At 40.5% G+C, this 16014-nt stretch overlaps 1 protein-coding gene across 7 annotated transcripts in view; it reads left to right on the top strand.

The window, feature by feature from the left end:
- The first annotated feature begins 13658 nt into the window (after positions 1-13658).
- sorcs2 (sortilin-related VPS10 domain containing receptor 2) overlaps positions 13659-16014 on the top strand; it is a 318274-nt gene continuing 315918 nt past the window's right edge. For all 7 annotated transcript variants that reach the window (XM_056368848.1, XM_056368847.1, XM_056368846.1 and 4 more), the window contains exon 1: positions 13659-14085. In XM_056368848.1, coding sequence (XP_056224823.1) covers positions 13732-14085 — 354 coding nt within the window. In that variant the 5' untranslated portion in view covers positions 13659-13731. The remainder of the gene's footprint in view (positions 14086-16014) is intronic.

Here is a 16014-nt window from a genome sequence, read left to right as displayed (position 1 = left end):
TATATATATATATATATATATATAGACACAGACTTAATTGGGACTTGCAAAACAAAAACTTTGTTGAACCTCTATCACATTTTAATGCAATTTATGTCTGTGTATCATTAAACTATCCTATGCCTACATTACAATGTGAGGGTAACAGGCTGTGTGAGGACATAAAATATAGACATACATAAACAGAGATGGCACCTCCCCTGTGGCTCTTCCTCCCTCTGACTCTAGCTGCAGACTCCGCTGAACCTGAAGAATGGAATAACGTGTGGGAGTTATAATCCACTGCTACATCTCTTGACGTGACAGTGCATCATTTTCCCCCATCCCCACAGACAAGAACGCTAGCCTCTGCCCTCCATCTACCCCCAACACAAACACACACAGACACACACACACACTCCCACTCCCTCCATAACCCTCCACCTCCACCCATCCACTTTTCCTACCCACCCTCCCTTGACAACAATTAAGACATTTGCCTTGCACGGTAAACAAATCTGTCACAATTTGCAGGGTGCGTTTCAGTAGCCTAACTTGGGTCCAGGGTGGAGGTGGTGGTGCTGGTGGTGGTGGTGGTGGTGGGGGGGGAGTTGAGGCACTGGGAGGCTCAGATGTTTAGCTCTGTTGAAAAGAAAAGCCCAGGGGGAGGGCTTGTTTGATTGAGTGGGAGGTGTGGGCGGGAAGGCTGGTGGAAAGTGGACTGGTTCTCAGGGGAAATCTGACAAATGGATATGTATTGTGAGAATTCCCAAAGCATAAATTTCCATCAAGCACTTGCAGAATAAAACTGCTCCGATGTGTTTATTGCTGCAGTGAAGAGGGTTTAAAGATGTTGAAAGTTAATGGAGCCGAAGCATTTTAAAGTGTGGGGGAATGCTTTCATCATCAACAGCAGAACTTCTTCTTCTTGTCCTGGGTTTTACTGGAGACGTATATTGTGGTCAAAATGCTGTGTCAGAGCCTTTTACCAGGTCAGCATTACAGATACCTAATTATTTTTTACAATCTTTCCAACCATTTAAAGATATTAAAGAGTTTTTAAATGGTTGGAATTTCACATAATTGTGTTTAGATAGGTAGGTTTGATTGTGTTTGGAGTTATATTTTCACATAATGGTGTGCATGCTAACCAGCTAGCCCCCGGTGCAGCCAGCCCGTTTCGTCACTTATCGAGAACGACACTGTAGCCTCCAGGCAGCCCTGAGGGAGTAGCGCTGCTCAGAGGACGTATTATTAATGCAATATGTCTGAAGCTCGCCACCACCCGCTCCCGGCAAGAATCCAAGTTCCTCAGCAGAGAAATCACATGTCTTTATCCGTTCCGAAAAAAAAAACTGATGTCAGAGAGGGACGAGACATTGTGATAACTGCGCTCTTTTGCATAATCTCTTCTCAAAGGGATTCATGATGTTGCACTTGTACACAGGGAACGTGACTGAAGTACTTGTATAGGAAGTTAAAAAGAGCGCTTGAAATCCCCCCTAATGTTCAAACCTCCCTACAACTGACCAATAACCATGGGAAGTGAAGGTGTTTGTTGAATTGTTAGTTTTGGAGAGTTATAGAAAATGTTTGTATGGAAACCTCCCCTCATTCCTGACCTTAGAAAACCATGTGGACAGAATCCATGTATAAACAGCTTATGAACATTGAGACTTTGCATTGCAGACTTAATGGTTTTTTGCATGTTGCAAGTTGTTTTTGCAGGTTTTCTCACATGAAACTTCCACCCATGACCTGCAGGCTTGTTGCAAGGTGGATATAAGGATATTCCTTTTAGTCCATTGTGCATGCATTCTGTAACTGTCTGGGCGGTACAGTAGGCCTCAGTTGGCCAGCCCACTCTTCTTATGATGTAGGCACTCCAATTTCTTTATTGGTGAACAGGGTGGATATCAAACTTTCCAAATTTCTACATGGTTCAAACCAATAATAAAAGACCCTTGGAGATACTTGCAGTTGGACACAACTCCTCATCTCTACTGCTGCTCTCCTGGTGCCCCCCATGTTGGGAAATAAAGCTCTGTATGAATTTATTAATCTTGTATGTTGTGTTAGACACACAGTATGTAACTTCTGGCGGGCGACCACAACACCAACAGTACATGGAGGATATGATGTCATTGACAGGCAACCAAATGACAAAGAGTGTAACCATGATTAAAATCACACATGTCTCTGGTTTGAGAATTACTGGAAACATTTGGGATAATGTAAGAAGACAACTCAACAACGTGTAGAACACAGGTCTAGTTGTTTTTAGACATTTTAATGTGGAAAAGTTACAGATTATAACTTTAACTCACACTATGCACCTCCCTCCATGGCCAAAACATAAGACTTCTGTGATCCTACAGTTGATGATTTGAAAGAAGCCTAATAGGAAATTGGATCACACAGAAGTTCCAAAAATAACAAGACATTGACCAAAATGTCTAAAATGGCAGACATCGATCCAATCATCCAACAGCGACATCACTGAATGCTTTGGCAAATAACGAGGAGTCACGACCCCATCAAACTGAGCATCAAAACAAAAACTGAGCTAGGGGGATTAACAATCTGTTGGATTGACCAATCTGGGGTTAAAGGTGAGCTTTACCCAGTGACTACCCAAATTAAGAAGTCAGATTACCCATGTGTGATGTCAGTTCTAACCTTCCAGTCTCTTCATACACATGCACTAACAAATTCAATTTTAAACCCATCAACAAGGGCGCTGATTTAGAAAATGCTTTCAAAATATCAGTTACAGTGTGATTGCATTAGTCCAAATGTATTGATGTGAATATTGGTCTTCACAAATCCACCACAGTCAAACTCCACCAAGTTCAGATAAAAGGAGAAACATATACTATATATCTCCTTCTGTCCTCATAAGTGGGTTAATGCAACCAAAGCTAGCACCCGTAGCTCTGATTAGCCCGTCATCCTTGAAGGTTTATTGTAGGTCAGTGTGAGTGCTCTGATAATTAAACCTGCCTGTGATGGAGCTCTGCACATAACTCATCAGAACTCAGCCTCATAACACAACAGTGAACTCCTCAAATGGGTCAGGATGGTTGAGAAAAGGAAACTGTTTGATAATTAATGCCGTCTGATCTGCAAGAAAACGTCATCATTTGACATAAAAACACCATTGATAGGCATATCTGCATGCAAATTCAAGTGATCTAATAATCAAAATAACGAAAAATATAAATCACAAAAAGCAATAAATACATAAACATCCTTCAAAAATGTTCCTTGTAACTTCTGACCCATGTGATCATAAATTTCTTCACTTGTTATTAAATTCTATTCCTATCCACAAATGTATTAACATGTACATGTATTGAATTTCTACTATATGAAGTAAAAACATATACATGTACATATATGTAAAAAAAAAAGAAAAAGAATCATATATAAAACCTAGACATGGAATCATTTCATATATGGACATATATGTCTAGCCCAGGTGAAAATTAATGTATGTATGCTTAAATTGGAGACGTATCCATGCATAAGCATCAATATCTGCTGATATTATATATGTAAAGATAAAAGATGTTTAGAATTAATAAGAAAAAAGTAAGTATTGTATTAACTAAAATTATTATATATGATTAATATTATCATAAGATGGTTATAAAAAATATAATTAAATATTTATTGTTAACATGTAGTGGATGGGTAGGCGGTCATATTATACCATATAAAAACTCATTATATAGATTTTTTAAATACACAATAATGCATTCAGCAGCTTCAATGTAAAAGGACTGGTGTATTAAATTTAGGTGGGTACAGTGCAGAATGTACATGGAGGCATGAACATGAAAACACTCATTTGTCTAGTAGCCTACAAACATGCCTGTAGCATTGTTAGATAGTGGTGCCAAGGGAAACAGAGGCGTTCAGAGATTCTTGTTCCTTCCTGTCTGAATGTCTATCCATGAGCCAAGGTGAGTTATCAACCGTGCCGTTTTTAATCTGGGATGACAGAGCGTGACTGCGGGGGAATCAGGGACCTGGCTGAAGGGGGGAGATAGGAGGGAACAGCCCCTGTGTGGTCCTTAATAGACGGTCACACCTTTTAGACCATGCAAGAAGAGATACTTGGCGGGCGTCAGTGTCTGTGTGTGTGGTTAAAGGTGTGTGTTAGTGTCTATAAGTGCTTCAAGGTTCCTGAACTGAGGTAATTACTCCTCAGGAGGTCAGTGAGGTAAGTCATTGGCTGCCTCATTATTGGTGTGGAACATCCTTTTAAATTGTGTTGCTAGTATGCCTTATATTAGATGAAGGTGTATGTGTGTGCTTCACTACACGGCCTGGAAATGATTATGGCCATTAAAACTTTAATTTCAACAAATACTTTTATTTAGAACCTACTTTTTGTCCTTGTGTCATCTACTTTACTTTAAAGCTGCACTAATCAATATTTCCTTATTACAACAGATTAGATGACCAATATGATTTTTTTAGTAAAGAAGCAAAAATCACTTAATTCTGTTTTACGGCCCATAACTGCACTATTTTGACTCACTGGTAAAAACATGGTTGGAGCTGGCAAAAACACTGATAGAGCTGGCAAAAAGCACTGATGGAGCTGGCATCGAACACTGATAGAGCTGGCAAAAAGCACTGATGGAGCTGGCATCGAACACTGATGGAGCTGGCAAAAAACACGTATAGAGCTGACAAAAAACACTGATAGAGCTGGCAAAAAGCACTGATGGAACTGGCAAAAAACACTGATGGAGCTGGCAAAGAACACTGATAGAGCTGGCAAAAAGTACTGATGGAGCCGGTATAAACATGGTTGGAGCTGGCAAAAACACTAATAGAGCTGACAAAAAACACTGATAGAACTGGCAAAAAGCACTGATGGAGCTGGCAAAGAACACTGATGGAGCTGTCAAAAGTACTGATGGATCCTGTAAAGACACGGTTGGAACTGGGAAAATAATAAAAATAAAAACATCATGGATGTTTTGACAAGGGCCACTGGCCAACCATGATTTGAGCAGGTGACCAGACTGGCTACCAATACAAAGAACAGAGAAAACTCATATTACAACACAAACAGAGGGGTGTGATTTAGTTCTCTGCTCAGGACGCCATAACTCCACTATATCTTTACATAGAAAATACTTGTTTGCTGCTACATTTTTGTTTAACCTCTTGTTTACAGAACCTTTAATGTTGTGTTTACAGATTATTGTGGTAAAGCTCCCAGGTTTAGAGCTGTATTAGTATTATACTTAAAACCAAAAAAATGAGCTGAATTAGGCTTAAAAAGCTCCACAGAGTGAGGTGAAATCCAGAGTTGGTGATAATTGTCTGTAGGTTTGTGCTGCCCCTTTTACATCATATATAATTATTTGATCCATTCTAACATAAACACTTTAATGACCCAGAAACACCTTTGATTCCTACAAAAGGACTGGAGGCTTGTTGCCTTTCCACCACAGGTGGTCATGCTGTATGTGTGTACAGGGTAAAAAAAACACACACACATTTGTGCATGTGAGACACAATATGGGATTTCTATTGTAAACTTCTGAAAAGGAAAGCTGCAAAATCAGACACAAATTTCAGAGCGGATCTCCACAGCATGACCTCTTAGCAAACTAAATGCAGTAAATATTTCATGGCCTTCATTGATGGGAGCCTGTGGCATTGTCCTGTTTGTGTGTGTGTGTTTGTGTGTGTGTGTGTGTTTGTGTGTGTGTGTGTGTGTGTTCGAGCGATAGCAGATGAGAAGTATGGATGAATAAAACAGGTCTTGCATCATCTGAGTGCAGAGACAGCTCAGGGGGAGGCAAACCTTGGACTGCAGGAGACCAGCTTGTTAGCATGCTGCTGAACGTAGCTTTGTTCGTCATGAAATTTAATTGGATGTTATGAAGATTAATGTGCATTAGTTTTACAGAGCCATAGGAGAGCTGCAAAAGACCCTGACTCTCAACAGCTTCCAGGGGCTGTCGGTGGCCTCTTTAGTGGAAGCTTGTGATATTATTGGCGTAATGTTGATTGATCACATGATTACTCACCTGATTGACTGTTTTTATTCGTTCATTCATTCACATTTTGCCCATGTGCACCAAAGGCACCGTACCATCTGTATCCATCCGTTACATGCTTCTGGGATGATCAGCAGTTCACTATAATTTACCACAAATGAATCCCATCAGAGAATGCATAGGAGTGACTCTAATTGTATGTTTCATTGTCATTACAATAATTTCTCAATGTACTCCGTAAACTGTAATATGTTTTTTTCCTTGGAGTAGAATCATAACCAGTGCAGACAACATGTCGCTGTGGCATGTCCCTTTTCTAGATTCTTACCTTTTGAATGTTAACACGGTGTGGAGCTGTGTCTGTGTGGGAGACTGAATAAGAAAGAGAGTCGTGGCGCGGGTCAGAGTTTGGCCTGTGGCCCTTTGCTGCATGTCATCTCTCTTCTCTCTCTCTCTCTCTCTCTCTCTCACACACACTATGACTGTAATAAAGGCAAAAGTTTCAAAAATAACTCAAAAATAGATAGTCTGTCTCTTCTAACTTTGAGTGATCATGTGACAGTAAATCCAGCTGAAATCACAGCTCAGTCTTTGTCTTTCATTTATGTGTTTGGTGATTTTGTCAGAAGACGTCACAGTTAAAAAGTCAGGATTTGACCAGAGGTCCAGACATATTCTAGGCTTACACCTAGTCTTGTTTCCACTATAGCATGTCTTGCATGGTGGATTCTCTCTCTTATTGAGTAATTGCGTTCTCGGCTTCTGTTTCTTTTCATTTCATTTTCATTTTGTGATTTCAGATGTTTCATTTGGAATCGGCCGGACCAGTGGCCCCAAGAAGGCAAAGCTAGTCAGCCAAAGAACAGCTCAATCAATCCTCACATCCAGTGGCGATTCTAGAGTCTGTTGGGGCCCAAGGCAAAAAAGAATTGAGAGGGGGGGGGCCCCTCCAATCAGCATTCCAGGGAATGACAAGGGGTCCCTTTAGGGGGGTTTTCCAACTGAGATGTCATTGCAAATTGTCCATTGGTTGTGTAAAGGAGAAGAAGCAACGTTTTGAGACATTGCTGTGGCGTAGAGTTTGTCAGCCCTCGGGGGCCCCCCCCCCGAACAGATTGGGGCCCCAAGCAGTTGCCTGTTGACAAGCTGCGCTTCTGCCCACGTCTCCTCTCTCTGCATAATGGATTTAAATGTAAACCAAATGTAAAATATGAGGGCTCTTCTCTTTCCCCACTTTGTGAATCAAAATTTTTCTTATCTTTTATTTACACCTTTTGCTCATTTCTCAAGATTTAGGAACACACACACACACACACACACACACACACACACACACACACACACACACTCACACACACACACACACACAAATCTTTTATACAGATACAGCTACCTGGTAAAGATTGAATTAGTAGGATTTTTGGACTGATCTGGCAAAAAATGTGGAATGAAAAATACAATTTAATGGTTGGTCTGTGGCTGGAATACCTTGTTATAAATTACACACAGTTTATCTCAGGCTCTTATTTTAGGAGCTTTGGAGTCTGAAAAACAGAAAGTTACTGCAGGCTGTGAAAGCTTTGTAAACCTGTGTTGAGTTTTAATAAAAGTTTTGTTTTGCTGCAGCTCTGACCTGACTTTTTGTTTGACTGGTGAAGGGAATCTAATGCAGTGTTGATGAATTTTGGATAAACATCAAGTCTGGCCTTATTCAAAACACTTCACAATATGCATAATTTGCAAAGCCGCCAGTGTAAAAAAAAAACAAAACACAAATCAGCAGTAAGAACATTCTGCAACAACGTACAGATGGGCGGCAAATTAAAGGGAAAAGCAATAAAGAGGTGCACCGGTACAATTAAACAATTAACATCCCATCATGCTCTGTGGCATGTATTGTACATAAGCCTGAATATTGTGATTAAAACGCTTGTTTGGAAAAATGCTGTGTCTGATTTGTTGTTATGGAACGTGTAGTGATGAAGTACTGAGGGCCTATTCAGTTAACACTCTGTATGGTGTATCATTTTTACTTCAGGGTGCACAAAAACGGAAGGTAATGGAGTAACGCAGGAGTACTTGGTAAGTATTCAGTAGGATGTATCGCTTCACAATGCACAAAAAAATATTACTGTTTCCTGTTGCTCAGCGGCGGCTTCAGAGTTAATGAAGAAACGACTCATGAAGAAAGTGTCAGTATGTTGATTCACAGATATTTCTGAACTACTTTATTAACGACTCATCAACTATCCGGCTGTTCCTGAGTCATTCTTTACTCGCTCTTCAGTAACTACGCACAGTTGGTACTCAGCCGATTTGCACTGAACTCGGTGGAGGGAAGGAGCAGGAGTCAGGGAAGAACTCATTACATTTTTGGGGCAGAGCTGGAGCATTTTCTATGAATTAGATTTTTTTTCGTCTGAAGTCTGGTACATCTTGTTTTACACTGGCCTTGGCCTCTCTGAGTGCCCTCCTAGTTATTCTAGCCAAAGTTTTTTTTTTATTTGTCTTGTTTCTCCTGCAGACTTTATGGCTGAGGTTTTGTCTATTTTAAAAAACATATTTACATTCTTTCACAAAAATTCTCTGTCTTGCGCAAAAGTTTTGATTCCCTCAAAATAGTTTTGTGTTCTTTTAAAAAAAGTTTGATTTCTCTTATAAAAGTATCACATGCTCTAGAAAGAAAAATGTGTCTTGACTGTTTTGAATTCTATTGCAAAATGTCTGTTTCTCAAAAAATATTGTCATTCTTTTGCAGAAGTGTTTTTACTCTACTAGTTTGTTTCTCTTGCAGAGGTTCCACACTCTCATGCAAAACTTTTGTTAATTTGAAAACATGTTTTCGCATAAATTTTCTGTGTTCTGTCAAAAACAAAAGTTTTGTTTCTCACAAAGGTTTGACTTTCTCTTGAAAAAATATTGTTTCTTTTGCATATGTTGTTCTCTCTGTTCTTTTGCCAAATTGTCACAAAATTTGTTTTTCTCAAAAAGGTTTCATGTGCCCTTGTAAAAGTCTGACATTCTCTCTCCCTCAAAACAAATTTGCATTCTTTCCCAAAATATTTGTCTCACAAAGTTTTTACATTTTGTAGCAAAGGGGTTTTTTGTTCTCATGCAAAAGTTTTGTTTTACTCTCAAAGGCGCAAAGGTTTTTACCTGTGAAACTTCTTGCTTGTGTCTCGTCAGCAGCAAAAACAACATGAGAAAACCAATAAAAAATCTGCCGCATATATGGATCATCAGATGACTTCTGCTATAGAATGTAATCTTTTTGATTGAAAAACAGTTTAATGAAGAACCTAAAATTTCGCAAGAGATTACAAAAGTCCCCCATCTACAATACTTTCCTCTGTGTCTCTTCTGGAGCTCAGTAGAAAGTTCTTTAGTTAGTGGTTGAGAAAGTAGGAAGTGGAGTAACTCACTGTTATTAACCAACAATCTCTGTCTGATTTGAAGAGGAGAATGTGGCACATTATTCTCTGGGTGAGCATGAGCATCATCTGTTCACCCTCACCTGTGCATGTCCTGTCAAATCAACTATCTCCACCGTGTTTAGATCTGTGAGTTCTGTGGGCATCTCATGCAGGTACAATTTTGACACTTGTCATTAATATTAACTGAATTCTTCAACATTTTCCAGGCTCATGCATCCTTTACAGTGTTGACGCTTTGAATTATTTGGTTTTAAAATGACCAAATAAATAAAATATAACTAATAAGAAAACTTGTGGCTCCCCAGATTTTGCCCACAGGAGCTTAACTCTGCCAAAAACTGTTTATTACCAACAAAGTTTGTACAATTTTGTGGATTTTCAAGGTCCGCTGAGAGAAATGAAAACTCAGAGTCTGAAGGGAGAGACATGCACACAAGAATCTGTATGATATTGTGATAATATTGCGGAAATGTGTTGTCCTCCTCTTCCTCTCCAGCGCTCTGTAACACTGCTGCACTTTCTGCCCTCACAGCCATCAAATATTCAAACCGCCTCGGCTCCTGCTCTGCCTCTCCGGACACCTGAGTGCACTGATCTGAAACCAGCTGAGCAAACAACACCACTCAGCCCATTTATTCCCAACCAGCAGCAACAACAACAGAAGGACTCAGACGGATGAATAATTCACAAAGATCCCCTTTTCAACACTGATACTGCTCATAGGTCACCAGGACCGGGAGTGTGTCTTTAAGGAGAGGTTCTGATGAAATAATCATGTGCGCATGTTCTCGTGTTTCAAATCCATGGAGCAGACATGACCGTCGAACGGGCTGTGGAGGGAAACATCCTCATGTCCAATCCTGTCTCCTAGAGGATATGTTTAAATCTTAAGTCAAGGTTTACTTATTAGATTTGTCAGAGCTTTCGATCAAACCTCACAGGCCTCATCAGCAGCAGTGGTTGTTCAGTTGTAATAGAGACAGCTCATTTGTTGTAGTATTTACCGGCCTTGACATTTTTATTTTGGAATAACATTTAAATGTCCGTTATTTTACACTTCTATATCCATTAGAAAATTTTTCTGAGGTTTTAAGGACCAAAAACCACCTCTATGTAGTTTTGTTATTTCTGGAGCTCCAGCCAGAATAGGTCTGTCTTCTGATTGGCTGACTGTTTTCTGAGTGACGCGCATCCAGGCCAATCACAGGTACTACTGTAAACTGGTAAATTGAGTGCTTTGATGCTTCCACAGTATTTATGTAGCATCTTCACCTGCTGGAATATCATATGTTAGAAATCTCACCTTCTACAACATGCGACCTTTAATTAACATGGATGTAATTTATTTATTTTTAATTTTTATTTTTTTTGCATACTGACCAGGAGAAAAAAAAAAAAATTCTCACTTACTTCCTCTGCCATCATTTTGTGTGTGTGTGTGTGTGTGTGTGTGTGTGTGTGTGTGTGTGTGTGTTTGTGTTCATGTGGCTAATATGTTAGCATGTTAACAGTTGCCTTTTTGAATCCAATGTGTTTTTGTTTTTCTATGACATGTGGTCCTTTAACTTTTAAATGCTCTGCAGTGCTCAGCAGCTAATTCCCTAACCTTGTCTATGTCTTGTCTGGTGGTTAGTGTACAGTTGCAGCTGCCTGCTGGAAACAAGGCTGACGAGAGCGCTGAGAACGAAACTAAACAGTCAAGTTGCGGCAATAAAACCAAAAACAATCCGCTCCAAGAAGCTACGAAGCTCAGTAGAGCTCAGAGGAACCGCAGAGTTGGTGATAAGCAACCACCTTCACATTATACACAGTAATTTGATCATTTATTGACTATATATTATATAACTATATAACATAAATACGAAGCAGGGTCACTACTCGCTGTCTCTCTTTCTTTGATCAAATATTGGTTGATTCTCCTTTACACTGATAAAACCTCCAAGATACAATTTAAACTCTCTGGATGAATACGCACTGTTTAAGCAAAATATAAAATGAAACATCATTGTTATTAGAAGTAGATTCTGACACAGCACGCAAACCCAAAGCCACGGCGTCAACATAAAACACAAACACATGAGGTGCCTTAAAGCCTGTTTTTATAGGCAATTAATTAGATTACCATAAATTAATTGCTACACAGCAAACCTGAGACGTTTGGAGCCCTTGAGGGTTTGAGACCCTGGAGCAGTTGCTCATGTTGCTCGGTTGGTAAAAGCCATTTCATTTAAAAACACTTATCAATATACAGCTTTATATTAATACACAGAAAACTCCTCATAACAGGACAGTGTGTGGCTGCAGCTTAATGTGAACATGAAGAGAAGATAAATCCTCGTGTGACCTGAAGAGACACCCGACCCCTACCAATCCTGACCCAAGCAGTCATGGGTTAATCCCGCCTCTGCCTTTAATTGGATCAGAGGCCGGACACAGAGGGGAGCTATTACTTAGTGGGATCAAATGTGAACTATACGACCTCTCGGCCAGCTGGCTACCAACACGCAGGCTGAGGAGAGGAAGATGAGGAGACTGACAGCATGCAAATGCGGTGTGGCGGTCATCCGATGCCATCTGAAGTTTTCATCTTTTCAAATGGTAAATAAACATCCAATGTTAGAATGCAGGAATTCATATGAAAGTTGAAACAAAAACAAACCCGGAGGAGAATTCAGGAACAAAGTGCGTCTAAGCCAATTGACTGGGGACCCATTGGATTTCCACATGATCCTCAGGATGTAAAGTGTTAGTGTCTGGTCATTGTTCTACCCGCCCACAGAAATGTACTGGAGGATTATGGCCTGGAAGCTTTACAGGTGCTTCTGAAGTATAGTGTTGTTTCTTTATGCTGTTTGGGACTCAAACTATCAAACAATGACTCACTGTCAGTGTTATTTTTTACTGTTGGGTTATTTAGCCAAATTAACATGCAGTTATTTTGACGAGTATCAGTGACAACAAGCTCAAGTTTTACCTCACAATCACTATCACTGATATATTGTTATTTGTCTGACTGCACAGTATCAAATATAATGATTTACAAGTTTAAAAAGAGCTTTAACAGTTTGCACCATATAACACCATACTTTGAATTTGAGCAAGCAACTCAAAGTATAGGCCTGATATGAAAACATACTGAGCCAGAACAGTCCATTGTCATGGGTAGTTCTGTACCCATGGGTTCTGGATAAGGTTACCCAGTATTGTATATACTGTAAAATAAAAAAATGAAAAAATGGAGAAAAAATTGAATAAAATAAAAAAGGAAATGGAGAAAAAAATGAATTAAATAGTTAAATTAAATAAAAAAATGAATGGAGAAAAATTTAAATAAATAAGGCCATCATAACATTGTAAAGAAATGACAAATATGTCCATACATGCCAATTAGGAATTGTAGCCATATAAAAATCATAGCGTTAAAATTGACCCAGTTAGATCAATACATCAGGGCACAATAATGAGTTACATTTACCCATGCATAGAAAAATCATTAAGATAATTTGTTATCTTGATCCAGTGACCCAATACTAATGTATAAATACAGCCACAACAATCCATCGTGACTGGGTAAAGTTAACTCAGTATCGTAGGTGCTTTAATGACCCAGTGATTTTACTGTGTATTTCAGGATGAACATGTTTCTGGTTGATCTTTAAAATTCACTGAAACTAAAGAAACATTCATCTTTTAAATATTATGACAAATGTTTTGCGCGTGAGCTTCCATGGTGAGTTCGGCAGAGACACAGTGTCTATTTCCATCACAAATACAGTAAACACATTTGAATTTTGTGTGAAATGCATATCTATAATAAAGTGAAGCACTGATTTGAGACCAGCGTTATGAGACCATGTTCCTGACTGTGCCAACGCTAGAGAGGAACACGGTAAGGCTTCCAACCTCCATGCTTCTGACTGATAATCAGCTTCAGACACTTTCATTTAAAGTGTTGTAAGTAACAGATGCATCTTTGGAATACGTCGCATTTGAAATGTGAACTCCTGATCTGACGCTGTTTGTATTGAGCGCAGTGTCGGGACGCTGCAGCTGCTGGACAGCAGATGGCACCGCTGCGCCGCCCTGTGGATCCCGCTTGGCACAGAGACGCGTCCACGTTGTTCCCACTGTCTGCCTTCGCTCCAGTTCCCCCTCCCTCCCTCCTTCCCTCCCTCTCTCTCTCTCTCTCTCTCTCTCTCTCTCTTACAGTATACACCTATCTATCTTCCACAAGCATCAACAGTCTCTCCATCAGTCTCCGCGATACGAGCGCTACTACGGCGCAAAGCATGGCACCTCTGCGCCTCAAGGAAGCGGTGTCCGCCGCCGGGCACCTCTGCGTTTTTCTGCTGACCGTCTCGGCCTGGATGGCACTGCCAGGACCCGTGCGCTGTGACAGCGGGGCTTTAAACCGACGCGGCGGGGTGGACCGTACGTTTGACATGGGCGGCGGAGACAGAGGCTCCCCGCCGGGCTTACACAGGGGCGGTGACGAGGAAGCCGCCGCCGCTGAGAGCTCACCCCGCTTCAGGAGAGCACTGTCCAGGGAAAAACAAATGTCCTTGCTCAGCAGCTCGTTCGTGCTCAAAGGGGATGCGACCCACAACCAGGCGATGGTCCACTGGACAGGAGAGAACAGCAGCGTAAGTAGCCTATCCCCTCCTGCTCCTCCTCCCCCCCGTCCCGTCACGATCTGCTGGTTCATGCACCATCCCCACCATCCCCTTCTTTGTCACCTTCCACCATCCATCACTCCAGCCACAGCACACATCACCAGAAACAAGTTATTGTCCTCGCAGGAGGCTGCCGCTGCACACGCACTCTGCGCTGCTCTCAGAAGAGCGGTGAGGCACGGTGGGGTCTTTACGCGCCCAGGTGGACCACCTGGGCGCGCGGGGGATGTTATCAGTCTTTGTTGAGATGTCAGGACTTTGATGTTAGGATGCAAACAAAAATACTTGCACACAGTGTCGCCTCAGACTTCCGTTATATCACATGGTGAAGGGGTCATGAGCATCTAGATCTACTCTGTTTACGCTGAGCTGGGCAGGAAAACAACATTATATTATATTATATTATATTATATTATATTGTATTATATTATATTATATTATATTATATTATATTATATTATATTATATTATTTTATATTATTTTATGTTATGTTAACTTTGTCTCTTTTGACTTGGGGAAGTCCTTCAGTGTTTAATTACTGACCCCAGGAAGATGACCCCTTGGAGAGCCACAATAACAAACATGCACTCATGTGAGATAACATTCAGGAGGAGCTCAAGGAGGCGCGTGTGAGCGCACAGAGCCCGCGTGGAGACAAGGAGCGCGCACTAAACAGACAGCGCGCTGCTTGATTTAGTAACATGAAGCCATTACTGAAATGTTGATGGAGCGTTTTATTCATGAATTTTGCAGCGGCTTGTTTATTTGCGGTTTGGATCGTATGGAAACGGATGTAGGATGCTACTTTTATCACAGTGTGCCTGAAGAGTGGCTCTAAAATAGATTTCAGACAGATGTGGAGATATGAGGAAAAATGATTCCCACCAGGATCGAACAGTGAACAAAAATAGTATAACATGATACATCCACTGAAGTCATCGCTGAATGAAGCTCCTATGGAGATTTTTTGGGATATTACGATGAATATCACCGTGATTCTCCTTCCAGTGAGTGCAGCTCCACCATGTAAACAAGAGCAGTCTTTGTGATGGATATTGACAGAGGCCTGGGGGATTTGAGTGGTGGTGTCTGGTAGGGACATCACTCGCAATCAGAGCCTTTTTGTCAGTGTAACACGTTGCTGTTTTACTGGCGAGAGAAAGACTGAAAGAAAAAAAAGAGTAGAGAGAGTAGAAGGGCACTCAGTGGAGCGCATACAGGGTCAAAGAGTCCTACATTTTCCTCTGCTATCTGGATCTGCACCAAACTGTACAAACTCATAGATCTCAACCCCATAAATATGTTAGATTTTTTTTTTTATTGTATATATCAAGATCCAAATATTATTTCCTGAGAAATTGGTGAAAATGTTGAAAATGCCGTGTCTGGTAATGTTAGAGAAAGTGATCAGAAATTCCCGGATCTGGACCAAAATTTTATTTGTTCTTCCCCAGCCCATGATACATTCCTCCAACAAGTGTGGTGCAAGTTTTCAGTACTTGTTAAGCAATCCTGCTGAAAAACAAACAAACAAACAAACAAACAAACAAACAAACAAACAAACAGACAGACAGACAGACAGACAGACAGACAAGGGTGAAAAAAAAAACATGAAAGAGAAAATAAGCTGACCATAAAACAGCAGCAGACCTGTGCTGCTCAGAATCGCTGGTTTCATGACACATTGCTGTGTCTTTATAGTACACATGTAGCTTCCTCTTTCCCCTTTAATAACATACTGTTGTTTATATGTTTCAACATATTTTTTTCATCTTCGTTGGTCAGTATTTTGAATTTTCTACTGTGTATTTTGTAATCTGAATAAATTTCCTCGCAGATGAATGTTCAGGACAAATTTCATAACTAGTCTGAACAATACTGAACACGGAAAACACAAA

Source organism: Seriola aureovittata, chromosome 23 (genome assembly GCF_021018895.1).
Source record: "Seriola aureovittata isolate HTS-2021-v1 ecotype China chromosome 23, ASM2101889v1, whole genome shotgun sequence".
In the NCBI taxonomy this organism is placed as follows: domain Eukaryota; kingdom Metazoa; phylum Chordata; class Actinopteri; order Carangiformes; family Carangidae; genus Seriola; species Seriola aureovittata.
The sequence above is the reverse complement of the archived record's forward strand: the minus strand, read 5'-3'. Positions and strand labels throughout refer to the sequence as shown.